This window comes from Anser anser (genome assembly GCF_964211835.1).
Source record: "Anser anser genome assembly, chromosome: 21".
In the NCBI taxonomy this organism is placed as follows: domain Eukaryota; kingdom Metazoa; phylum Chordata; class Aves; order Anseriformes; family Anatidae; genus Anser; species Anser anser.
In genome coordinates, this window is record NC_139742.1 from 8,373,145 (window position 1) to 8,400,797 (window position 27,653).

Sequence of the window (27,653 nt, forward strand, 5' to 3'; positions counted from 1 at the left end):
GCTCCTGCAAATTCAGAGAACTTACATGGCATGTTCAAAGACAGCAGTAGCTCAGAGCTCCTAGGTTTAAAGCTGAATTGTGGAGCAGCTGAGATGGTCAGTTGGGCAAGCACAAAAAGATGAAGACATTAGTAGAAAGCGCAGGACTCAATGTATTTTGCTGCTACTCAAAAATTCTCCCTCAACATTATCATCATTGTAACATATATAACCCATCAGATTAGTACCTAGAGATTTCTGCTCCTCTGATTTGCTCTGTTCTTCTTATTACTCAACAGCTAAATGTTTCACAAAGCCATTTCCTACAGAAATATTTATGTTCCCAAACGTTTATTGGCCTCTCTATCATGATCAAGCTTTTATGAGCACTCTATACAGAACTCTGAATTAAATACATAATTCCTTATCTATTGTATCTAGGCTCAATGCTGTGTTTGTCTATTTTATACAGCGAGGCATTGCAGTGAACTACACAACACCTCACAGAAAAGCTAATTTATACAGTAAAGATATTTCTATCCACCACTGACTGTATGGGTTAGTGATTACAGACAGCTAATGAGAACCAGAAGGACGTAGGGTTTAAATTCCCACACAGACACTTATTTATCGTGCTAGGTTTCCTGAGCAACCTTTTTAGGTAATTTTGACACGTGTGCTGGAAGATGCTTCTCGTAAATGCTACACAGACACTTCTCCCTAACTTGCTTCACATCACACAAGTGTCCACAGCTACAGTCACTCTCCCTCAATCAGCATTAACAGCTGGACTCTTTATCCTTGCTGGCAGCTGCTGGTCTTACGCAGAAAACACATCAGACTGCTAGCCAGCTCCATGAGCTATTCTCCCAAATTACTTCTTTCATTTTTGATTTTCCATTCTTCTTCTCTTCTCCTTATGACCAAAAGCACCTGTGGTGTTTTGCAAATGTTTGCATGCATCTAGTAAACTACATCAGATCAAGGCAATGTTCTCAGCTTCTTTTGTACCCAGCAAACGCCAGCCCCAGAATGCAGGGAGACTTTCTGAATGCAAGATCTCCAACAGCAAAATATTGCTAATTGTATTTTGTCCATAGATCTTTACTCTTCACAAATCTATTACTATTGAAACACAAATCATCACACCATCTAACTGGATAAAAGGTCATTCTCTGCAAGGTTAAAATTTGTAGTGTTCTCTTTTTTCCTGGAACAAGTCTGGTCAAAGGTAGTTCGGGATGAACTGGGTACCTTAGTCAGTAGGTGAGGTCTGGAGTTCACATGATTTAATAATGGGCTCTTCAACGTAGCAAAAAAAATCTAAAAAGATCCACTGACAGGAAGCTGTATTTGACATTTCAGTATGTTCAGAACTACGCTGTGGTTTTCTAACAAAGAGCACCCATGTCGCAAGCTTCTCAGCCTTCTGCTGGACTGATTAGTGCAGGCAACTTTTTAAACAGAGCGGCGTTTTTTCATCTCCACGATACTACAGCTCAAACAAGACTGACTGAATCTGTTGTGAATTACAATGTGTTTGGATTTAACCAGGCAGAAGCTGACATCTAATCAAACAGGAAAAGATAGATTTTTATTCTTTTTAACGGATTTAAATAATAATAAAAAATTGTTCCTTAAAAGGCCCAAAAACTTTGCATAACTGTTTGTACCTGGTAATAAAGTGAAGGTAAGGGCACTCACTTTCACTTGCAGAGTGTACATAGCAGGAAAGCCTGAAATACTAAAGGCTTATGGTTATTTTTTCCCTAATACAACAGAGAATCCTCCCTAAAACCATAATGAACAAAATACTTTTATAAAAATCAAACCACCCAGTTCTTCCGAGGGCAAAACTCAAAGGATACGTAACTATTAGGGATCCTCAAAATATGCCGTTCATACAACCGTACAAATTCACTGGCGCAGCCCTACTGAGTGCACCAGGTAAGAATTAGATGTATTTAAAATTATCAGACATTCCCAGGGCATTTTTGTAAGGGTGGGGAGGCTGGACCCAGAACAGGCTTATGTGCAGGCTTCCAGTAAAGAGCTTCGCTGCCATTATCATAAATCACCCCTAGAATCAACAGTGACACAGAATCTTTCATTAAAAAAAAATAAAATACTGCAGCTTCTTTCAGAAGGACCGCCACTTGCCATTTCTTTTAGGTAATCAGATAGCTGTTAATTAATAAACCTGTCAGGTGAATCGTCCTGCTCCGGTCATCATTATCCATTCTGTAACAGAATCCTGCTATCATCGCTGCTATCCACCCCATAGCTTCCAGCTCAATTAACTTAATGCTATGCAAATGAGCGGCTCTCCTCATCATTAGCTTATAGCCCACAAATGTTAATAACATAATTGGGCCTTCAACAGGGTAATTAGACACGATTTCTTCCATTAGTCTTACAAGGCTAATTATTGTTGATAGGAAAGAGGGGATGAGTCCCAGTGCTGCATGCAAAGAGGGGCATCTGGTTAAAGCAAATATAGACAAAACATCAACAAGGTAAAACAACAGTTGAGATCTATAGCAGGGTCAGGTAGGGGTGGGGGAGAGGAAGACAGCACGATTAGAAACTTAGGAACCACTGGAGAAATTCTCTGCAAGTCAGGAAATAAAAACAAATATTCAACCTGAATACGGAGCTCTCCCATGCTTAGCAGTAAAACAAGATGATCAGAAGCTCCTGTCAAGTTTTTGTAGACAGGACAACTTGGTAGGTGTACTGATTGAACTGCCTGTGGTGTAAGGCAAATGTAAAGAAGGACATAGGTGAGACCGTAAGTACTGAATCCGGTCCTAGATCTCCCTTGCCGTTATGTCCAAGCTTCTCTTCTGCCATCACTAGCTTTGCTGTATTTTACTGGATGATTTTATCTGAGTAACAGCTACTTACGGGAAGAATTCCAGAATTGGAATACATGGAATTCTTTAGTGATCACTGGGCAAAATGCATTCCAGCAAGTTCTTCACTGAAAGTTAATAAAGCCTTGGATTCAGTATTAATGGACTGACAATAACATTTTTAACAACAACGACAACAAAAAGCAAGTTTTCAGGCTGCAATTACATTTCAAATGGTGGTATGAAAGCCAATGAAAATTCTTATTCTAGTAATATTTATGTGGTCTCATCCACGGCAGTTAGAAATGTACAACCAGAGACAGCAATCCATGAGGAATCTGCACTTTTCAAAGGAGAAACTATTTTTTTTTAAAAAAATACAGCAAGTTTGCCATACCCACGACTTAGCTTTGATAGTTCAGTGTTTTACTGGAAACACGGCTAAGAAAGTTATATGTCAATCTGAAAAGTCCGAAGGCTCAAGGGGTTGAGAAGACGTGATTTCTCTATTTCCTTTCTGTTCTCTTCAACTTTGGGGCCAGTGCAAGGCCAGTACAAATCCTCTGATTTCACTGAATACATGAGGAGGAACTCTTCCTATATACTTGGTCTGAAAATCAGTTTAAATCACGTTCACAAACGTGGCAGCATTTCCTGGAGGTTAAACGAAATGCTTATTTCTTAACCTGCTATACCATGGTCTTTGGATAGGACAGTTACACCAAAAAATCAGACTTCTCTCTGGATCATTGCAGTGCATATCTGTGGGATACTAATCAGCATTTGTATCAGAACAATCTTAGATGACAAATACATATATATTGAAATTTCGATCACATGCAAAGCATGATACGGGTCTTTCTAAGCTCAGAAATACAGTAACCTGTTAGAAAAGGACAAGATGAAAACCTCTGTGGGACAGAGGAAAGCCTTAGCCAAAACGTATTTCAAGCCTCACAAAGGACAGAGTTTTGTAATACACAGTTTTATGAACACAATGCATTTAGGGACAGAAATTATAACCCTTACACAGCACAAAAACACTGGGTCACCACTTACACCTGAGCCAAAGGAAGCCAACATAAGTGATAGTGATTAATACATTTATGTGACTGCAGGTGATCCAGACCAAGGGAATTAGATCCAGTGCACCTATCAGACACAAGGGATCATTCCAACATCTTTCCTGCAGCATAAACTATGACACTATTCAGCTCCACTCTCTTAAATTGCCCTGCACTTGCTAAATTTACTTACTAGAAAATTCTGAGCAAATATCTTGTTCCAAGGCAAACAGCAGTAAATCCACTGATGTTTTAATGAAGATTACACTTTCTAATCCTCATGGTAATGACAAACTAGTCTCCATTCAATATGCAATATTACTTGACAGTTTTAATCACCCAAGCCGTATTATATTTGCTACAGACTGATGCACTTGTCTTCCCAGATCTTCAGCATGGAGAATCTAAGCAAAAGCAGCATAATGCCTGTTCTGCCTGTGGTTTTCAGCATGGGCCAATTTTGCCAGCCACACTAGCTCTGAGTAACGGCTTACTTTGGGATTAGTCTCAGATCCAAAGAGACTTCTAAATCAGAGCGCGGCTGGCACAATCTTGTCCTAAGTTTTTAATTAAAAAATCCTGAATTTTAGTAATCACAGAGTTCAAAGGTAAGGTACATTTCTAACATATTTAAAAGTAACTGCCCTGGTGAAAAATCAGACAGAAAATGCAGTAATGGACTTTCATAAACTAAACTTTAACATGTACAGATGTAACAGTGACCTTTCTACATTTACTCAGAATATTCAGCCAACTTCTGCTATCACACCACTGAAGTAAATGGCAAGTGATCAACAACCTGAGATGCTTGACAGCACTGGCCAACCCTCCTTTTCCTATTGTTCTTTCTCAGATAGTGTCTCTATCCACTGTTCTCAAACATTCAAAACACTCATTAGTTTTATCAATAAGTGTTCTTTTACCCAGTTTATATTAAAATGCTGCCACACCAGTATAATTGAAGTTTTCCTCCCCCAGTTTTATTTTTCAAGTTTTTCTGGTTCCAGTCGGTTCTTGAAATGAGTATTTCCCTTACAAAAAGCTCCTAACTCTCAAAAAATAAGACTCACATGTATATGGTTCTTTTTGTATGTAAACTACTGATGAAATTAAGGTAAAATTTTGAAAAATGACTGCTTTAGTCCATGAAGAAATATTTAGAATGACAATGGGTCTGTGAGTTTGATAAGCTCTCAGGGACGCTGTTAGGATTTTTATTCACAGGTTTTGGTCACCAAAGCAAAGAGAATTCAGAGGGGAAAAGCATAGGTTAGATGATCTGACTGGTACTTAAATGCTAACACTTTGATTTCCCATGACTATTTCATTCTTTGAACAAAAGTTGTCTCAGGTGAATGCCCTGAACTGTCTTTGTTGATTTTAGAGATCAGACCCATGAAGTTGTCATTGTGAATTAGGGTTTTAAAAGTCTGGTTCTTCTTTCAGGCAGTTCTCAGATCAACATACTCTCCCCTCACAAGATGGAAATGTGCAGGTTCCCTTCCTCTCAGTTTCCTGAAAAATATGGGAGGAGATTTTCAGTGCAAACATGGCAGAATTTGGCTACCACATTCAGTAATCTTCAGTTTCTTGTAGGAAATCTCTCTCTGTCTCTCTCTCTAGTTAGGTGTTGAGTTCAGAAAGGCAACCTTTATGCGGGTGGCATCTTTACAGAAAAATGGTTTCAACGTAAGGGAAAACAGGACAGAAGTCTTCAGGTTTCCCGATGTCTCTTCATTTGTAAGGGGTAGCTACTGCAGAAAAATATCCTTTCTTTCAGCAGCAAAAAGAATGAAAGGATTCTGCGTGTGGTTTTGTGTCCTTAAAAAGATAATAATAAAAAAATCTTGGCTTAGAAGTAAAAGCTTTTCTTCCTTCTCTTCCTGGAGACTTAGGAAGCTTGCTGAGATCAGAGATCTCCTTAATTGCTATATCCAGGATTTCACCAAACAAGCTCCAGCCATCAAAAGGAGCTTGTATGAGGTGACTTCTAAAAATAATATCTGCCTCCCATAACTGAAGCCAAATATACCTCCTATTTTTGCTGGAGCAGAGTAAGAAACAAGAAGTAATGTTTGTGGCAGCAAATGAAGCATCCCACAGAAAGTCCATAGAAGGATTTTACTGTTCAGATGAGTGTTATTTTAGGAGGGAAGAGAGCACAATCTACTACAGAAGAGAAGGAAAATGGAGAATAAGGATTCTCCATCGATGACGAAACCTTAGGAATCTGTTTAAGGAGCCGCTTCTGTCAGTTTTGTGCTGGGCTAAAGGCTGTGTATGTGCTGCTTTTTGCACTAAATGTGAAGATTTAGTTGACACTATAAAGTAACCTGTGGGCATGACTGCTTGATAGAGCCTTGATGCCAGAGCAAATGTATGCCTTTTTATGCACAGCTGTTACGCAAAAGGTTAATGGGATAGTTATGCTTCCCTGAAATATTTTGCCTATTATGGAGTGTTCAGTGACACCTCTTGCAGTAGAGGTGGATCAGGAAAACAAAGGTAACTGCCTTCATTAAAACCTGTCGATGAACAAGTCTGTAAGTCTGTAAAGTCTGTAAAGACTTGCACCAAGAGACCACACAATGGCTGAATTATTGTAGCTCGGAAAAGGCTACAGGGGTAGCAACCGTGGATTAAAAGGATCCCACTCACTCAGTGGGATCAGTCAAGCAGACGAGTCAATCACCAGTCCAGGTGAGAGGAAGACCTGTTCATTTTGCCTGATAAGCACAATCTATACCGGATTTTGGTGGGGAAAAACCCTTGTCGTTTCTGTCTCTAGGCCAGGGTGTTCTGCTCCCCCAGAGCATAGCTACACAGTTAATGTATAGTCAGCATAGCTAAGAGGGTGAGCACCTCTGCTGGGGTGGGGAAGACAAGTGAGAGTTAATCACCTGAGACACATTTTCCAAATGATGTTTCTATTTCATAAGCGTACCATTGACCTGCAGAAGATCCTGCCTCTGTCCTGCCCCCTTTAGCTCCCAGGGACTCTCCCATTAGATTTTACCAGACCGGTCAGTCTGCTTGGCATTGAAGACTTGAAGGAGGAGGATGTGAGTAGCTAGGGTGGGAGCACTGATGTGCAAAGTGATAATAAAAAGGAAAACAATTAGCATTAGTGAAGACAACAGACAGTAAAGAAAATGGCTCTGGTAAGAGGGAGCTGTTTCTAATCAGAGGAGACAAAAATCAAGAACGATTGAAATGGAAATTGATCTATTATTTTTACTACTTTCTTTAAAAAATAAGCCATAGGTCATTTGGATTTACCTACTGTTTCTCCCTGTCCCTTGTGTAGGCAAAATGTATTGTACTGATTTAGTGCCTTGATTAGCAAGTCATTTTTCTGTATTTTTCCCTTTATAAAATTTCTTCTTTGTTACTCATCTTTTTTTTTATGCCATCAATTAAAAATACCTCTATTATAAATACACAATAGCTATCATTTAAATTAGGCCAAAGTTTTAAAAATGCCCTGTAAGATTTTTCATGTCAGAATAATTCAATCACTATTATGTTTCCTTGATGCAACTATTTTGGGACTTAGCTTGTTCCTTGATAGGATTTTAATTAAGTCATTTACATTTAATTTCCAAATATGTAGCTGTTACAGAAGGCAGGAAGGAAAGGGGAAAAAAAAAAAAGAAACCTGAAGACAACCTATTTTAACAAAAATATTTCTGATATAAAAAATGAATCTGAGGAATACATATTCAGTGATAAGTATTCTAGTCCATGTCTGGTAAACTCTCAGATAATGGCAGCATGGTAGGGTCACTGGGGTTCTATTAGCTCAATTAATGAGGAGTAAGATAAGGCTAACACCTAGCTCTTCAAACGGCTAAAAAATAGAGCTGGTAGTAATGGAGTTATTAACCTTCACCAGCCATTGAATTTTGCTGCTGATTCAAACTCCATTTCCTAGTTCAGGCCTCCATTAATAGGCTGTTTATTATCCCTAATCCACACTGGGATCAGCTGCAGAAATATGAAAGCCCCATGTAAAGACCAAATAGTTAAAAAAATATAAATCTTTTTTTTTCCATTATGATTTTTCCCTTTTGTTCTCAGCATATTCACCAATTCTGTCTCAGAAATTATGAACTTCATTATTCTAAACTGTTTGAATACAGGTTCTTAGTAGAGTGATGAAAAAGAAGCTTTAAAAATATGTAAGAAGATCACGTAATTGGGGATACAGCCACATCCTTTTGAAGACCAAATAAAACAGAGCTGGAAAACTTGTATTGGAGAAGCTACTGCTGTTTATTTTCTCTACTGGGAAAGAAAAAGCTTTAGCATTGGCAAAATGGGTATTTGAAATATATTATACACTTCTTTTGTTGTACCACTAGGTCAACCCTCAAGCTCATCCCTCCCCTCCTGAATTTTGTCCATTTAGTGTGTTGTTGGCCATATTTCTTTTGTGTTTGCTGAGATGGGGACTGACAGCGTTATTTGCCTAACACAGGGAGACTGTTTGAAGCTTGTAGGTACTATTGTAATACAATTAATCAATACCGAGATATAACAATCGACCCTGGATTCAGAACAGATGGAAAAAACAATGCAAGTGATGTCGCAGAGGAACTGGGAATCCCAGAACACCCTAAGCAGTAGACCCCATTGGAACAGATGGAAGGAGTGGTTTTATCAGCTTGAAGAGAACTCTAACGCAAACTGCACTATAATTTTAATTACAAAGATCTTGAATTAAAGGGTCCTTAGGCTCTTTCTCACTGAGTTTTCCAATATCGTTTCAATGAAAGGAACTCTATATAGTTGCTGTAATCTACACACACAAGACATTCCTCCAAAATCTATCACAGTACCATCTAATAACAACAGATATTAATGGAGATCAAAATAAAGATATAAATAACAAAAATATTTGTGCTACTATACATACATCCAGCATGCAGTGCTACCCTGAAAACTGAGTGAAGTTCTGGTTGTCACATCGTAGAAAAGAAACAGCTAGAATAACTAGAAAAGGTACAGAACAGCAAGACAGCATAATCAGATGAGTGAAACGACTTCCAAGAAAGGAAAGGATAAACACATCAAGATTCTTTGCATAGGAAAGAGACGGCTGAACCAGAATATACAACAGGATATAAAATCAGGAGTGTTACGAGAGGATGAACAGGGAACGCTTATAAATGTTTCTCATAATAGAAGAAAGGAACCCCCCAAAACCACAGTGTTTTCATATGACACCCAATTAAAAAGTAAAACTCCTTTCTATATGATTTGGTTGGGGCCAAAAGTATAATGCGTGGAAAAGGGACTATAAAGTCAAGGAAAATGGGCTATTAGACATAGTTGTCCAGATGACCCTCTGGCTCAGGGAATCTGTAAACTGCTGATTGCCTTAAACTGGCCTGGAACCAGCAGACAGCTGGTCATGAACCAGCTGAAGCTAATGACGAGAGATATACAACAGATGACACTGTTGCTGCTAAATCTGATTTTAACTATGTTTGGGAGAGAACGGGAGACAAGAAAGATTTTGCAAAATACTAAGAGGTTTCTGCACATTAGAACTATCCAGCACTATGCTATATATTTCTTGTTATATATATATATAATGCTTGTTGCTTAAACATTAACAATGGAAAAAAAGCTAAAATATCTATTTACACTCATTTGGATGAGGAACTGAATTCAGTCCTTTGCAAGTTCTGAGCTTCAGATGCCAACCTGTAATTGTATTTGGATTTCCACTTACCGTAGGCACTAAGTGGTTAATGACGTTCTTTCACTAGGTAGCTGAGAGACCACTAATAGATTCAGCTTCTTATTTGCCCTAAAGGCTGCCACAGTTCAATACGATTAGGATCCTGTCCACTTAAGCGATAACTGCTTCATGGGGAGGAACATAGAAAGCAATACATGGCTCTCCTCTCAGTATAGGAAGAGTAGTTCTTTGGTAGACAGGTTTTGTCTGATACAAGGCAGGTTTTTTCTGCACCCTTCTGTAAGCAAGCCTTTGCTCTTCTGCAAATTCTAATTTAAAGAAAACATTATACCTTACTTTTTCACTGGAAAATGAATTATTTTCCTTTTTGTTCCAGGGCAGTTCTTTGGATGCAGTGGCTGATGCTGTATGAGTTTTTTTATTATTACATTTTAACAAACTTTATAGCCCATTTTGTTTGTTTTCAAATAACTTTATTTTCCTTCTTTTCTATCATCAATTACTAGGTTTGTTTTTCTTTTCATAAGATGGAGGAGTCAGGAGACTGATCCTGCTCAATGCTGTATAATTTAGTATTATGTGTACTAGCTTTATGAGGTGGGAGTCAGATAAAACATAGTATTTGAACACTAACCATTTATTAGCTCTAAGGAATAGATTTATGACTTGACAACCAGACAATAACTCTGTGTTCTGATCAGCCAAAGAGGTCTACTTTGAGTTCAAAACACAGAGTAACATACTCTTTCACAAATAATTTTGTTTACTGATGTGACTAGATTTTAATAATAAACTTGATATATATGTAAATTTATTTTAATCTAATTTCATCAACAGAGTCCTCCTAAAAATGAGACTTTGTAGATTGTTCTATGTCTGATTTATAGATTTCTGCATCCTATTCCCAGATTGATTTCAAGGCTATAATTCTATCAGGGTTTTCTCCTGATGTCAGAAACACTACCTCTGCAGATAGTGTTTTATAACTAGCATCACAACTGCAACTGAATTACTGCCCTGCTATCCTATGCTGCAATATGTCCTTTTGTTTATAATCACCCTCTCTCCCTTATACACCTACTACTTCAGCTGCATGGAAAATAACAGCTCCAAAATCAATCAGGTAGCATGATGTCTGGTTTTGTCCCCTACTTCAACCCCTATGTAAAATAGAGGGGACCAAATTCTTAACTCAGATATGAATGTGCATAGCTCTTTAAAGAAAATGGAAGCTGAGCAAATGGATGAGTGCAAAATCTCTACACTGAGGATCTTATAACAAGTTGTTCTTCCTCACTTGATGAGGTCTCGATCCTACAAAGGAGCACGCATGAGTATTCACAGTGATCTCGTACTCAGATACTTGTTTAGGGACTCAGCACCTTCTTCTTAAGTGCATATGAAGAATAATCCACGGGAAATGTTATTTAACTGAACCTAGCATAACTATCAAAATTTCTTCTCCCTTTTTTTCATGAGGTAGACTCTTATTTAGGATGTACTTTAAATTACTTTCAATAAATAAGGCTGTTTTCACATAATTTAATTTTCAAGCTTTGGTATCATAACTGCTAGCTCCTTCCCTTTTCACTGTCCTCTTTTCTCTTTACAACTCAACCTTACCCTTTCACATCTTTCCACTGTAAATTGTACCCTCTACAGGCAGCATGACGGTGTGGGGGGCAAGTTGAAGGCAGCCACAGAGAAGACACAGGAAGAGTACCTTTGCCAACTTAAACATTTTTAAGGACAAGCATTTTGGAAGCATAAAGACCATAAATTTCAATGCACAGCTTTGGAGTAGATGTTATGTCCGCCAGTGGTATGGACTAAACCAAGAACTCCTGGAGGGGAATGGAAAAGCCTCTCGATTTTGATGAGTAGGCCAACATTTCAAATGCTCACCACCTTTGGACTAGCTATAAAGAGTAACCCCATTTTATTTGCCTGGATGTCATAACAGCTCTCTTTTGATGCTCATTTCTCTTATATTACATTTCTGAACACTTCATTATAGCTCAAATAAAATATAATTCTCATGTTGTTTTTAATTATTTCACAAAACCCAAAAGTCTCATAATGAGCTCCTCGCAGTGCTAATATATTTCCATGATATTATGCCAATGCTAAAGTAAGAAGAAGTAGATCCTCTTCCTGCTGCAAATAAAATACACCTTCAGATATAATCCAAATTTTAATCCGTTTCTTATGGCTTGCCTTTAGAGGTAACTCAGACAAACAACCAGAAGAACAAACTTCTCTCTTTTACAATTTGGTCACCTGGCAGATTTGTAAGGCCAGTGCTCTATTTCCCACTCTCCAGGGATGAGAGCCCTTTTCTAGATATGTAAGGAATAAACAAATAAGATGCAGCGGCCTATACAATGTCAGCAAAGATCTGTGTCTTTCCACAGACTTGTCATATGTGTAACGTGCTAAATATGTATCTTACCTGTTTGGAATAATATGTGCTTTTTGCAGCTCTTCTCCCTGCTCTATGTCTCTTGGGAAGCCACGAAGCACCCAACCGTTGGTCACGCAGTCCAGTGCATTTAGGCGACCTGCCAGGATCTTCATAACAATGTTGTCTGGGACTGCAAAGGATTAAAAAGATGATGTTTATTTTGTATGCTGAGACTGAAATTAAGGAGGTTACACACTACCTTTTTCTGGTTAGACTGCTACATGAACTAAAAGACAAAAAAATACAAACATGTTTACATGTGACAAATTTTGGAAAGAGGAGTTACTGCTGACTGTGCCTATTTACTGTGTTATCACTGAAACCCCAAAATCATAAGGAACTGTAGGACTACAGTAAAGTATTTGCTAAAAACAGATGCTCCCATAGTTTTGCAATGTACTTTTTCTCTCAGCCATCCTCAGCTGATGTCACAATGAAGCGTGTGACATAATCTTATAAAAATGCAAAAATAATGACCTGAGTTGTGTAAAAGAATCCTAAAACAGGGAAAAAAAATGTCTGTAGCACTCTGTATTTAACTTAGGAGATCATAATGGTTCTGCCATAGCAGGCTAGAAGTGATATTTCTCTATTTTGCGCAAAGGCTTGAAGTTTTTATAACTGAAAACAAATTTCTAAAATGTATTTCAACTACTGTAATTACTACACTGATGACTCCATAATTTTAGAGATAAACGTTCTCTTTCCTCTATTATTATTTATCTTTAGGACAAGAGAGTAACACCAGCAAGATTCTGATCAGGCTTACAATTACTATGCAGCTTTAAAATTGTATTTAATCAGACACAGTAGTGAGGAGGTATCCTGCATATTTCCCACTATAGTCTTCATGAAGTAAAAATATTTTTACCAAGATACTTAAATTTACATCTCTTTCTTACTATTATTTTTTTAATAGGAGAATTAAACAATCTGGTTCAACAAGAGTGACTGTATATTTTCCAAAGATCTTGCAATGGGTTGGGTTTCCTGTCAAATAACTGAAGAAAGGTCAGCAAAATCACCTCAAGCTACTTCCCAAAGAAGCAGCCAAAACAATTTGCAAGAAGCAACGAGAGCCCCTTCTCTTTATTTGTACAGTATGTCTAATACACTGTTGCCTCTCCTGGAGACAAGCAGTAAAAAATGCTACATAAATCCACATCACGGGATGTTGATGTTTTGATACTCACCCTGCCATTGCATCTGCATACAAAAATACAACAAGTTCTTGTAGGAGAGTGTATGCGTCAGATTCCTAACAATGCAATTCGCTTTAGGACTAGCTGACAGGAATGCGCCTGTATTTTAGTAGAGTATATTATTGTCAGTGCACATTTATACCCTGGATACAAGCAGGTTTTAAACCACAATAATAGAATCCATTTGCTTCCTGGAATTTAACATTTCCTCAAGACTTATGCCTCTATCGTGAAATTCATTACCTCACCTTCAAGTAATCAAATTACTGAGTTTACAGAATTGCACTCAGAACTCAATGTACCAGCAAAAACAGAGGAAAACCACAGGGAATTAATTAGAAAACAAATTAGTGTATTAATTGAGGATACCCGCTTCACGTTATTAAAAAATAATAATCAAACCCAAGTTAAGGAAAGTACTGTTCTCCATCTGCTAAAAGAAAAAAGGGAATTGAATAAAATCGTTACCAGTCACTTGACAGAGATTAAAATGGCAATGCAAAACTAGGCATTCCATTAAAAATAGGATTCACAAAATTAGCAGCAGGCAGAAACGTTATTAGACAGATGTTTCCTATCTGGTTATATGAGACCTGAGCTGCAGGCAGGCATACTGGGGATAAGAGGAGAATTACCAAGCTCTTTACAGGTCAGTTCTTCTCCCCAGCCTCCAGGTTACAAGAACTAATACTAAACCAAGACATGCCAGTAGGAAAAAAAAAATAAAAAATCTCACTTGCTCTTTCCCCAAAATGTATTCCATACAAAGACTGGCGGAATTTTCCTGGTACTCATGAATTTCTGGCTGTAGCACTAAACTTCCTATCTTGATCTGTGTTGTTTTATCAAGATTCCTATTGGAATCATTAGTACGGATTTACAAAGATGCCATATTATGTGATTTTTAAAACATTTTCAAAATGCTTACAGCCACCTCTCCTAGGGAGATGAATGAGACCTACAAACCCACACGTAAAATTGCACTAAAGCAGGATTCTGCCAGAGCTGATGTTCCCTGTCAGATAAACAGGGAATCAGGGCAAGCACTTGAGCCCCAGGAATGGCACAGAAGTGGATACACCACGCTCTCCATCTTTGGAGAGTCTCCAGTTCCAGGAGTTAAATTGCTTCCAATCTGCATACAGCAAGGAGAAACACCAGTCTACAAGAAATTAAAAAGCAATTATGATGGAAAATAGGCAGCATCTCTTCATCTGATCACTTCCCATTAGTCTTCTGTAATGCCAGAGGAACAAAATCTTCCAGTTTGGTGACTGTTTCTGAAAAAAACTGGAGCAACCAGAAGAGGAAAAAAATCTAGCAAGATGATGTAACAATTAATTAACAATTTAGCTAACACCACATCAGGTTGTTGGTTCTTTTGAGTAGTACTGGGGATACGTGGTAACCCTGATATCTTGCTAATTTCAGTGATGACTGACTAGAAGGTATCAGCAGTACACCTCAGATTGTTTGTACACTCATGTACGTATATACATCACTGAATAATATAGATGCTTACATATTTTCTGTGCCTTCCTCTAAAGCTTGATAGTGAGAAATAAAACATAAACAAGTCAGACAGCAAGCTCTGCTCTCCTCTTGATTAGCGAACATACCTATCACTTCAACACAATAGGGGAACATAGCTTGTTGGCTGTTCAATGGCATTACAAAGTACATCAGCTGCCCTTGAACAGGAACAGTCACGCTTAAAACAGATGCATTAAAACTGTAAAACATCTTCCACAGACCAGAAAAAAAAAATAAGAGGGAAAAGGAAAGAAAGAAATCAGTATTATTCGTATTTTGCTGTGGTATAGACAGAGTAGGTAATGAAGAACTCTGCAGTACGGTATTCCTTTTCACTCATGTGGAACTGTCTCTGGAATGCAAGGGAAATTAATAACCTATAATTGGAGTGACACACAATCTGTAAGTAACTAGCCATAGGTCTCCTGGCCTTTAGCACATGACCCAGAGGGCTATATAGCAAAGTAAAATTTACAGCTTTTCTGATGAGGCAGTCAATCTACATGTTTTAAGTAGATTATGAAGCACAAGAGCTTTGAATAATCAATTCCTTTTCAACATAAGCTTCTGTGAGTTTCCAACTCTGAAAGTTGGAGGAACGAAGCTCTAGAGAGGTTTTACTTTATCATTAGAGAGGTCCAAAGATAAGTTTCTTGTAAAAATTACAATTTGCTACAAAGAGATATCCAGACTAGGAAATGTGGCAGCACATCTCTATTAAGAAGCAAAATCCAGGTACAGGAGTAAAATCCACCCTCAGAAGTAATTCTGCAGAGCAGCTGAGCTACAACGATACCCAACGCTGAGAGCACTGTATGTAGCTGTGGACCAAGTTCATGGTGAGCCTCAGGAACAGTATACATGGCAGAACTGGGCCACAACCAACTTCATATAGAAAGGCAATTCATTCATGCATACATTCTTGACTAATGTCAGTACCACACAACATATTTCCTTTACTTTCCAGCCTGTCTTGGCCACGTTAATAGGCTAGACTACACAGCTGAATTAGCAGCTGTGGACTTACATAGTGATCTAATCAATTCAAGGGTAAGATCTGGCAGGACACAGGGAACAGAAGCTTAAAGTACTGCTGCTCGTGCTGGAACTGTTGCGTAGACACCTAGAGATTTTCTGTCTCCATGACTGTCAGTCAGCACCTTCCAGCAGACCATTTAAAAATAAATTTACTTCCCAGAGCTTCAAAGCTTTTCACAAGTAAAAGGTACTTCTCATGAAAAGTACTTCCTCATGAACTCATGGGAGTGTGGCCTATTAGCTCTTGCCCAACCCATAGATCTGCACGACTAATAGAAAACCCTATCAGGCAATCAGTTGACAAAATCATACCATCTGCTCAAGACAAAAGTAACAGAACATTAAAGGCACAGTCTGAAAGGCAAAAACAGTACTTGAGAGATTACAGGGCACTGTTCTCCAATAGCTTCAATGCTGTCAGTGCTCCAAGCTATACAATTATCATATTTAAATTGATTCCTCCTCCATACACTTCCCTTTAAAACGGACTTTTGATGGGTATTGACTCACTTCTCCAATGTTATAAACCCTTCTTTCTAAGCACAGCATAAATGCATTTGCAGGCATAAATTGTCAGCTTTGCGCTATAAAAAGTTTAAGGTCTTTTAGACAATATTGTCCGTTCGCCCTTTATACTTCTCTTGCAGATTTTTTTTAAGCTCGGTCTGAAGACTTTCACTGCTAATTCAGACGCCTGAGGCTTTATCCCAGTACTTGACAGTTAACATCTTGCCCTGAGTATAAGCTACTGCCAAAGGCTACTTTCCTGGGTTGTCCTGTCAATCCTAAAATTAGCAAAGCATGCGATTTGGTTATTTTATTGCTCTATGAACTCTGCTTTATTCACATTGGCTCATTTTATTTGGGTCTTTCAGAGAAGTATTCTGTTTTCTTACCTACGTTATGGTCCTTAGATGGCCTCAATTTATTTCTAACACGTTTGAAAATGATTTCGCAGCGATTCACCATCGTGTAAGCCTGACCAATATTTTAACCGAATCCTGCCAGCGCACCAGACGCCTGAAAACGGGCTTTTTATTATTATTATTTTTTATTTCAGAGCAAATTCCGACTCCTGCAAACAACAAGAACCCCAACGCCCCTCCAGAGCGAGGGGTGTTGGCGGCGAGAGGCCGCCCTTCGCCCCGGGGCAGCGCCTGGGCCTGACCGGGGCAGAAGCGCCTGGGCCCGGCCCGGCGGCGGGGGCCTGGCCCGGGGGGAAGCGGCTGGGCCCGGCCGGGGGAGGGAATCGCCTGAGCCCGGCCGGCTGGGCCCGGCCTCTCGCTGGTTGTGTGCCGCCACCTGCCGGGCACGGTGGCACCGGCACGGCCCTGCCGGGCCCCGGCAGCAGCTTCCAAGCGGCCCGGTCTGGGTTATTCGCGGAAACCGCAGGAGCCCCCCCGCGGGCGCGGAGCTCCACGCCGCCGCCTCTCTTCTTCTCCTCTCGGTGCCGGCACATAAAGAGGCGATGGAACAAATAAGAACCGGCGTGGCATGTGCAAAGCACTGTAACGCGTATTTAATAATCTCATCAGATGGAAAACGTGCACGGAAATAGTCGCCGCTTGCTCATTTTGTACGTACAGCACTGCTGACTTCCCCTAAGAACTGGAATAATTATTTTGATACAGTAAAATAACGATGATAAAATGTCTCACGTCCACATTTTAGATATTTCTGTCTCTTCTAATATACTAAAGCCTCTTCCCCCCCCCCCCCCCAGGTTTGTTGTCATCTGAAATAAATATTAGCTGTATTAAGAAGTGCCAACAACATTTCTAAAGCAGGTATGTATGATCCCAAAGCATCAATCAAACGATCCATGATAAATTAAGACCTTCAGAAATGGATGTTGAAGTGAAAGGAGCGCATCATTCTTTCTCACAGTTATCAAAGCAGAGGTTCAGGAATCTACGTCTGATCCCATTTAGTGATGAGGTAAGAATCCAGCCCCCTGCACTGTTTTACCTGTTAGTGGCATCTTCAGTGTAGCAATAGAAATTCAGTCCAAACTCGGTATCCAGCATACAAAATATATATATATATAATAATAATAATAAAAGCATTTTCCCCTCTGAAAATAGTCCTTGCAAGGTTTTCAGCATCTCTGTGTATTTGCCTAATGACCCCGGCTATCCGGGAGGCACAGGATGATCTAGTGGGCTGACACTAAGGTCAGGATCCACACACCTGGGTTCCCATCCACGCTCGCTCATTGATTGCAGCAAGGCTTGACCTGAATTAGGTTTTCTGCCTCAGTTTACCCACCTGCAAAACAAAAGCTACTCTGAATTACCTCACAGGTATGTTTCTAACCTGAAAGTTTCTAAAAGTAGCAGCAAAGCATATATTTTCACTACTAGCTTTTAGTCCTTCTGCAGAGAGAATACAGCTAAACACCAGACAGCAAGCACAGTTCTAACCCAGGTAATGCATCATTTCCATCATCAAAGAACCCTATTTCTTCCATATTTTTAAACAAGTTCAGCGTAACTAAAGAGTACAGGGCTTGTGACAGGACAGAATTTGGCCTATAAAAACCCTTTTTACATTGATAATATTCAAAAAAAAAAAAAGAAATTTAGTCTGACAACCTTGGTGAAAAAACATCTTGGCTTTCTATACCAGATACTGACTCACCATGTGATGAGAAGAGAGGACATTACGGGGTTTGTTGTCCTTTATCAGTGATGCCTGGTACCAGCAGGCACTCCAGATCTGTCACAGTCCTGCATCTCCCCTTACTGCTCCCCCCAGTGCCTACCATCCACATTAAAGGGACATTCAGCCCTCTAACCCAAACAAATTAGCAGGGCACAGTAAACCTAGCGTCACCCTGGCTCACTTTACAGTTACACAGAGAACAGTGAATGAATGCAATGTTTCAAAAATATAAAGTGATATACAAGAGCCAATAAATGTACTGCTTGTCATAAAAAAGCATTTCATACAGGAGCCTGATTCTGTATGGATGGCTCCCAGTGAATTAGAGCCAAAGCCAGAATTTGATGTTAAACTCTGAAGACCATAGAAAGGGATGCTGCCAATGTGCTTTCCCTTCCAGTTATCTCATAAAAACTCATGTGATTTCCGCATCCCAAGCTCCAAACAAAAACAACAACAACAAAAAAACAACAAACAGAATCAAAGCCTTTTGCTCAGGAGCTAGTGCTGCAAGAAGAGTAGCAGGGAGGGAAATAAAGCATTTCCAAGTTTTTTCCAAATGACTGTCTGCAATAGAGATCAAAATAAACAAAAGGGCCGCAGCTTCACTCAAACCCACAAGGGCTTTTTGGCACTTTGGTGGTGCACCATGCTCCCCCATGACAAAAAACGGGGACCATGGGCATGGTACTTTGTAACCTACAAACTGTTTTTCTCCCTCTTGCAAACCCAGACTCCAGCATCGCTGCCCATGTGATTTAAGATGCCTAATACTGGCCTGTTGATACTCCAGTGAAAATAACAATGGTGAACAACGCCGCAAAACCAGGAGACTGGCAAAATTTACCTAGGCAGGACCATATATATCATCCACTGACTGAGTGATCCTCAAAATTGCTCAAAAACAAAAATCACCTCACTAGCCTCTTAAAATCACACACACTGTATCTTCTGATCTGGATTCAGGTTGTTTTGTGTGTGTGTTTATTTTTTAATCTTAAATGGGATGGTCTTTACAGGTACCTTTGTAGACCGAGTCTCCCCAGTGTCACTGCAGCCCTGAATATCTGGTAACCAGCAGTGGCAATTTTGATTGTTTGCCTGTTGTGCAGAGTAAAGAAAATATATTCCAGAATTTCAAATAAAGGAAATGGGGGGCTCTAATTTATCATATTGTAGTGATTCAACACATTAGAAAAAGAAGTAAAATTCAGGAAAGATGACAACTTACTGTCTACATGCCTTCATGTAAAACTTTCTATTCTACGACCTTGCATCTTTTATTAAAATGTGGACACCTAAAACAGAAAATATATATATATTTAAATTTTATTTTGTTCTCTTGACCACCAATTTTCTCCTAGCAGGAAAAAAGACTGCTACCTATTTTCCATAAAAAAAACCTTTGTAGCAGTCCCAGAGGAAAAGTCAAAAGTTTGACTTGAAAAACGGAGCTACTTCAAAAGCATTGTCAAACAGAGGTGAAGGTTTCTTAAAAATGCATAAATTAAAGTATGGTATATTCATAAATATGTCTGCAACTTTACATAGTATATTTGTGATTGAGGTGCATATATAGATGAACATTTGCTATCATTATAAAACTAACTTAAGGTAGAAAATCAATTTGTTTATTAGCTACTGTTTGGACTCTGTGTGCATAGGTACGTGTGTGTGTGTGCATGTGTGTGAAAAATGAAAGAAAAATGGAGAGTTTTTTTCAATAATAAAAAGGGAGTTGCACTGCAGGGCCCCTAAAGCTTGTGAAAAATTAAACTCGACGGATTCAAACTGTCCTATTTCCACTTCAAAAGAGAAGAGGCACTGAGCTCTTCCCAACTTATCTTCAAACGCCCAGCACCCTAGAAAGTTTCTTTAAAAAAAATAAAGTCTCTAGTTCCCCCAAGCACTGTACCCGTTACTGTAGCTGCTGTCTCTCCCTCTTCTAATTATACCCATGTGAGTCTATTAATCAACTTGTAAATTATTTAGAGAGCCATGCGCTGTCTTCAGCTAGTACAAACACACTGCATGCAAAGACTTGCTGAAAACCAATGGAGCTCCCAAAGGGTCTCTCTCCAATGTTCAGACAGCTTGCAGCTCGCCAGTACAGCGCTGTTAAAAACAAGAAATAACACTAAGCTTACCTCCTCAGATATAAAGATTTACTCAGCCTTTCAACTCTGAGACTCTTTGCAAGTTTTTAAACAAAGAGGAAGCTGCTCTATTGTCAAATCTTTACTTCACACTTAGTGATGAGAATATTAATTTGATGTCAAAAAAAACACCCACAAGTGCTTTCAGTGAGACTGTGATCACAATCACCAGGGGACCCCAACTTTCAGAGGCTACACCAAAAAGCACCCCTTTAAAACCATTCCAATTTAAAATAAGTGGGAAAATCTACATTTGTACAGTAATAGTTTTTATTAGAAAATAGTAGAAATTATGGAATTCCAGATTTTACCCCCCACATGAAGACTGCCATTGGGGACAGCTTCAGATATTACTACTTAAAAAATGGAAAAAGGAAGGGGAAAAACAACACAGATTGTGTGTGTTCAGCTCTAACAGGCTGCAAACAGGGCAACATTATCTGTCTTCCATGAATCAGCTCTCTTTACTACCTGAATGTTCATTTTGGTGGGAAAAAAACCCATTACCCAAACTAATAGCAGTTTTCCCAGCTGAAAAGCAGAATCTTACTGTTTGGGGATTGTTTTGTTTTTTTTTTCTTTTTTTTTTTTTCTGTACTTCATGTTGTTTTCCTGTCATTTCATTTTTTCTTGGCTTCATTTATTGCAGCCTTGCAAACGTATATTAATTAGCAGTGATCACTCCATGCTATTTCACCACAAAGACATGTAAAATTGAACACATAGAATGGTATGCAAATTTCTTTCCAACTGACCGACACCAAAATGCTTTTGCTTCTATTTTCATTAATAAAATGCAAGCATCTCAAGGGGTAAGCACCAGGGACGTTTTAAAAACAAACAAGCAAACAAAAAAGATATGCTTTCTGCAGTTTTTTTGTTCTTCTCAGATATCAAGTTCCGGCAGACATCTTTAACAAGGTGAACGTAGACACTGCAGATGGAACATTAAATTAATACGTGCCCGTGTTCTAGATGAGACCGGTCCAGAATGCAGGCTAGCCTTCTTCAGAATTACAGCAATCTAGATACACAAATTCTGCATAAAGGTCCTCATCAAGCCAGTGGGGCCTGTGTCTGGGCTATCCACACATGCAGTATTTGTCCGTATTTGTCCTGAATTACTAGAAGGGGAGGACCAGTCTGCAGAACAGTCTTTTCACCACGTTTCAGTAGGAATCAGACTGAGTGAATTAATTTATGTGAGTTGTCTTGCTGCCTGCGGAAGGGTCACTGCCTGGGAAAGGTCACTGAGGTCGCCTCTTACTCCAAATGTTAGTCTTCCCGGGCTGCCCAAGCAAACGGCATGCGCTAAATTCAGCGTTATTGACCGAGATTTAAACTAGCAGGAGTTAGGGACCAGAAAACTGGCGTCAGATTCCAGGGCTGGTAATTTTCTGCCCAGAGTATATTTAGCAATAATTGCCCAGTATTCAGTGAAAACCACAATATATTAAAGGAAAGTCAGTGCATTTCAGATCAGTTGTCCAAAGAAGAAATCTGTGTTTATGATAGACAGAAAGCAGTCGGGTTGCTGAACTTTTAACTGAGAACGCATTTTAAAATATCTAGTGAGCACCGACTGTAGGCTAGGATGTTCTGGGAATTAAAAATTTAATGGGCTCAAAAATGTCTGTGCTACCTTCATTAAGCAAAATAAATCACCATACTAAAAATGGGAAATTTTGTAAAGCAAGAACTAAGGTCTTCATGAGAAAACAAACACTAGAAAATACAGAAAATGGGAATGCACTGAGTTGCCTTCTGGGGTGAATAATAGAATTGTCTGGGCTGTTCTTGAAATACATGTACTATACATGAAGCAGCAGTACAGGAAGAAAACAATACAAAGAATGTTTGTGAATCCCGAAAACAAGATCCGGAGTTAGTCAACCAGAACTAGAACAGAATAGACTGTGCACAGCCTCAATAACTCAGCAATGAGTTTGATCTGAATAAGCTAGTTTTTGAGCCTTTTTATGACACCATGACATACCCTGTTGGCATATCTTGAATGACTAATTGTATGCAATCAGTTGTGTCCACAGGACAGGAAACCACACTGAGATCAGTCCCCAGAGCAAGCATTTTAAGAATATATGAGACATGCCTCTAGATTTTATGGCACTAGTTTGTTTTTGACTAGCAATGATTTAAGCGCCACATTTCTTGTGGTCTATCTTTGTTTCAAGGGTATTCTGCAATGCTACCGCTTCCATGATTCCTTGCCCAAAGGAAGTACTAAGATTACTTGGGACATAACTAGAAAAGCAATGAAAATTTTGAAGATCTAATTGCTTTCACAGTTATAACACTGCAAAAGTCTGTATTTGTCCTGAACTACTGTTATTGGCTAAACTAATTACTGAAATGTGATTTTCTTGCAACTGAATGTAGTCAATAATACCACGAGAATCTTTCCTCTGTATTAATCTGGCTGTGACTCTACAGTAAGGTTTCTTTTCCCATTTTTCCTTCTCAGTACACTATGTTCTTTCATTTTCTTCAAGGCTCTTGTGAGGGTATTAGTGAATTGTTAGTGTTTACTATAGTAAATTCATTCTTTGTTATTCCTGGGAGAAGAGGATTAGCAAAATGACAGAACTTATTATTTCTGGCATTGTTACAGAATATTTATTTTTATTTATCCATTAATTTTGTAGTATGTCTCACCAAATAAAATATATGTGCATAGAACAAAAACGATGAGAGACTTTTTTTAGCACGATGCACAGAAATATAGTTATGACTCCCATTAACATGCAGAAGCACTATACAGATTTATCCTTGCATGTTATATTAAAAAATTCATCTAAATCTGAAATAACTTCTAATTTGGAGGAAGAAAGGAATTACAACTTCAATTTCATTTTCCTGAAACAAAAGCAGCTCCCTTGGACTAAGGATGTGCATATTTTTAGGACTGGCTAAACATTACAATCTGTGCAATTATTTTACTCTACTGGGAATGCTTTTGATATCTCCTTCAAGGAACTTCAATGGTTAAGATGAACTTCATAAAATACATACAGAGCATTTTAGCAAAGAAAGCTCTTAAAAGACTTATCTTTGAATATGCAGATCATCCAAACTCCCATTTCGACCATAACTGAAATCTAGAGAGGGAGATATTTACAGTGGCAGTCCTCTACTCCATAGGGATGAGGATAAAGTGAAATTACACTGTACGCATAAGATTCTGAAATTAATGGATACCATCAAAAAGGCACGGGTCCAGAGCTTAAGATGCTCTATATGCAAGTTTGAATGCATACAAAAGTAGCCACATTCAGATCAATTGGACTACACGCATACGGAAGAGATTTCCATACTTCCATATCCAAGGCCTAGGATACATCACAATTAACAAAGGCTAAGACTGCTTGCCTTTGAGCTAAATGGACATTCTGGTTAGCTGAGCTGGTTAGTAGATTTCTAAATCAGAAATTCTCACCTGGAAAGGGCAGCCATGAGCAAAAGAAACTGACAGTTGCTTACAGCCCATTACCCATTGATGACTCTGCCTATGTTACAGAGGACCCAGGTCCCCTATTTCAGGCTGCAGAGATTCATGCTTTCCATTCCCACAGTCCCCACATCAGTTCCTAGTCCCGCAATATGGTGGCTGCCACAAAATATTAATGCATTGAACTAGCTGAGTTACCGTATTAAGAATAATTACAATCATTCTCTAGAGATGAAGTTTAGAGATAAAATGTATTACCTTGTGGTTTGACGGAGGGATAGAATACCCAAAGCTGCAGGCTGCCAAAGGTCTTTTTGAAATGATTAGAAAAGTACTGAATCTCTTGGTATGGTATCGAGGGAACCTCAGTTAATTTTATAGGCTCATGTTTCAGATCTGTGTAATTCAGTTGCAGAATTAAGCTATCATGCAAAAAAAAAATGGGACTTTCAAGCCTTTCACCTCACCAAATGGCTTTTCTTGCCAAAAATAAAAAGACAATGAAGATTTCTCTTTGTCCAGGGCGTTTGCTCAAAATTCTATTAATACTGAAGCTTAACTGAGATTTCTCAATTTTCAGCAAGATCATCTCCCTGTATTTTTCTCATTAGTAACCATGTGGACTGTTGCTAGAAACAGGACTAAAAGTTCCTCTTCTGGGCCACTGTAATTTGGCAAAATAAATATGCTTGAACCCTACTGAAATATGACTTACCCTTTCGAACTATAGATCTTTTTTTTGATTTTTGATATCCACCACAGAAAACTATCTTTGTGCAAAACAGGTAACAAACAAGTTTAAGTTGCTGTCCTAATGTGCTTACAGTATTTATGATTTATCTGAAATCACTTGCAGAGCCATCCAAAACCAAAATATACTTAGATATTCTTTGTGGTACTCCCCTCCTACAACCAAAAAGGCTGATAGAAATGAATTACACAAAAACTTTATTTTTGAGTTAAAAATGCTTGTGTGAAACTGGATGAATCTACAGTAGCATTCTACAAGTCAAAATCTCTGTATAAAATCAGGTAGTCTTTAACATAGAGCTCTTGGAATTGAAATAAAAATGAAACATGATACTGTACTTTAAAAAGCAGTTTTAAACATTTTAAAATTATACATCTATATCAGAATTCTGGTTTTGATTTAGAGATAAAAACCATGGAATTGAAATTTTGGAATGTGTACAAAAAACCACTGAATTTCACTGGAACGGTGAACTATTTGAAGATACTGAAGAGATTAAAAATCTAAATTCTGTTACACAGTGCAAATAAGTCACATCTAATTGAAGGAATTAAACAACTTCCAGATTACTCTGAAGCAATTCAGATTACAATCTGACCAAGAAAAATTCACTCTCAATTTATCTTTTCCCACAAATTTGTAAGCACAGTTTAATGAGACAACAACGTGCCCTACCTGGGTATCCATTGTCAATGTAAGGCTTAACGAGTTCTCCAAGTTTTGTCTTGTCTGCAACAGCTTCCTTTAGCAGTAGCCCACAGCAAACTAAGAAGAAGGAAGAACAAAAAGACACGAGGTTAAATTTTAAAAAGGAAGCAACAAAGAAAAAGAAAAAAAAATACAGAAGCTGCATACTGGAATAAGGTCACTGAATAAAATAAAAGTTGTAGGTTTTTTGGGGTTGTTGTTAGGATTTTTTTTTTTTGGCCAAGCAGAGCAAAAAGCAAAGACTGAGCAGGGGAGAATACTGAATAAAAAAGAATACATTTGGCAAAGATCATATTAAAAACAGAGATAGAAAGATACTAATGAAATATGTTACTGAAATAGTAACTCAAGGGATTGCTAGTGTTTTTTCACTTTTTATAAAGTTATAATTACTGAATAAAGTTACACCTGCTGAACAGCATCTGAACTGCACTGCTGGAGGTGCAGGATAATACGCAGTTCAAGGAAGTGACTCACTGGATCATTTAATGATCATGCAAGAATTATATTTAAAAAACTGTGCTAATGCAATATTATCATTGACATCAAATACACAGAACACCAGGAGATGCAGATTTAGAGTTCTAGTCAGGACTGGAGAACACGAAATACTGCTCCTTTGGGATCGTATAACACTTTTGGACCAAAGTTATTGAGGCTTACTGCCCCCTGTGAGTTCATGTTACCTTATTTTACAGACAGGAAACTAAGGCATGCTGAAATTGCATGACATCACAGCATGTCCTAATTCCAACTAATTTTTAGTAAATATTAGATAATAGTCACCATATATTATCACCTCACCTTTCAACTAACAATCCTAAGTCAATTCTGCCCTTTCTGAAATCAATAGCACCAACATCAACGGCACCGCTGACTTAATGGCAAAAAAGCAAGCTTTTTTATCTGTTTTATCACCACTAAGGACACTGTTATGGCAAACAGGAGTAAGAATAAAAGGACGTTTTTGGACAAAGTTGATTAAATTTATTTTTAAGTGACAAGAGATGAACACAAATTTTAACAGTTACCAGTTGTCCTGGAGAAGCAAATTGATATTCACAGCATAAGGTGTAAAAAGTAAGAGAAATTCAGTGCACAGACTACAGTTTAAGACAACAAATACATATATGCTTAAATTCAATCCAATTTATGAGAATATTTAAACACAGGATTAAATTTTTAAGCGTGTGCTTTAGTCCCAGTGGCCTAATTGGGAATTAAGTATGAGCTAAGTACTTTTCTGAAAACTCATGGTCTTCTGACTTTGTTTTAAATAAGTAATTTTTATATTTGGTTTACAGTGTGCTTACAATAAAATTCAACAGATGGGTGAAGCAGTAGTAATGGTATTTAGTAAAAAGAACTGCAACTCTCTTATATAGCAGCTATTTTAAAAATGCAAATTTTGACCTAGTTGAAAACACTGAATCAAACTTGCAGTTTTAGAAATAAAGTTCAGAAAATAGTATTCAGAAACAAAAGAACATTGATTTTTCAATGCACTGAGACACATTTTAATTAAGCCAACTGCATAATTATTAAAAATACAGCTTCAAATAAATTTATTATTCAATTTTTAATATGTAATGATAAGATACAACAATAATAAAATACCTGATAGTGATAATAAAATAACTGATACAGATTTCATCAATGTTATTTGTACTTCTCAATATTTTAGTATAGATTTTAAAATCATGTAAATTTACCTTTTTCAAGTTCAACGGATAGCAGTTTAGTCGTATTTATGTTTTTTTTTTTAACTTTAAAATAGCAATAGTGATTTAAAATACCAAAATACTAAACCTAGACTAAACCTGCCAACCAATAGGCAGACAGTTTCAGAGCTCTTTCCATGTGTTTAGTGGAAACACACAGATCTACAATCTAGCCACCAGCTGGAACGACAATATGGAAAGCCCATGGCATTTTCTGAAGGTTCAAGTTTGAACCTGAAGAAATTTATTTCTTTTTTTGAGCAGATCTACTAAACTGGTAGTTGAAAACAATACAGCCCTGATCTTGAAGTTAATATTTACACTGAAAGCCAAGTCCAAGAT

The 27,653-nt window shown here is 38.2% G+C and overlaps 1 protein-coding gene and 1 long non-coding RNA gene across 7 annotated transcripts in view; one reads left to right on the forward strand and one right to left on the reverse strand.

Annotated features, from left to right (window-relative positions):
* AK8 (adenylate kinase 8) overlaps positions 1-27,653 on the reverse strand; it is a 78,339-nt gene that overhangs the window by 15,952 nt on the left and 34,734 nt on the right. For 5 of the 6 annotated variants that reach the window (XM_083807417.1, XM_083807416.1, XM_083807419.1 and 2 more), the window contains exons 10-11: positions 25,558-25,647; positions 12,061-12,202 (exon numbers count right to left, since the gene is read on the reverse strand). In XM_083807417.1, the coding sequence (XP_083663543.1) occupies positions 12,061-12,202; positions 25,558-25,647 (232 nt within the window). Of the gene's footprint in view, positions 1-5,163; positions 5,414-12,060; positions 12,203-25,557; positions 25,648-27,653 lie in introns of those variants that run through there. The other variant, XM_083807421.1, reaches the window with a different exon arrangement.
* On the forward strand, positions 5,479-12,048 carry LOC310884905. Its single transcript, XR_014574455.1, has 3 exons — positions 5,479-9,887; positions 9,985-10,014; positions 11,271-12,048. It is a non-coding gene; the product is annotated as an uncharacterized lncRNA (long non-coding RNA).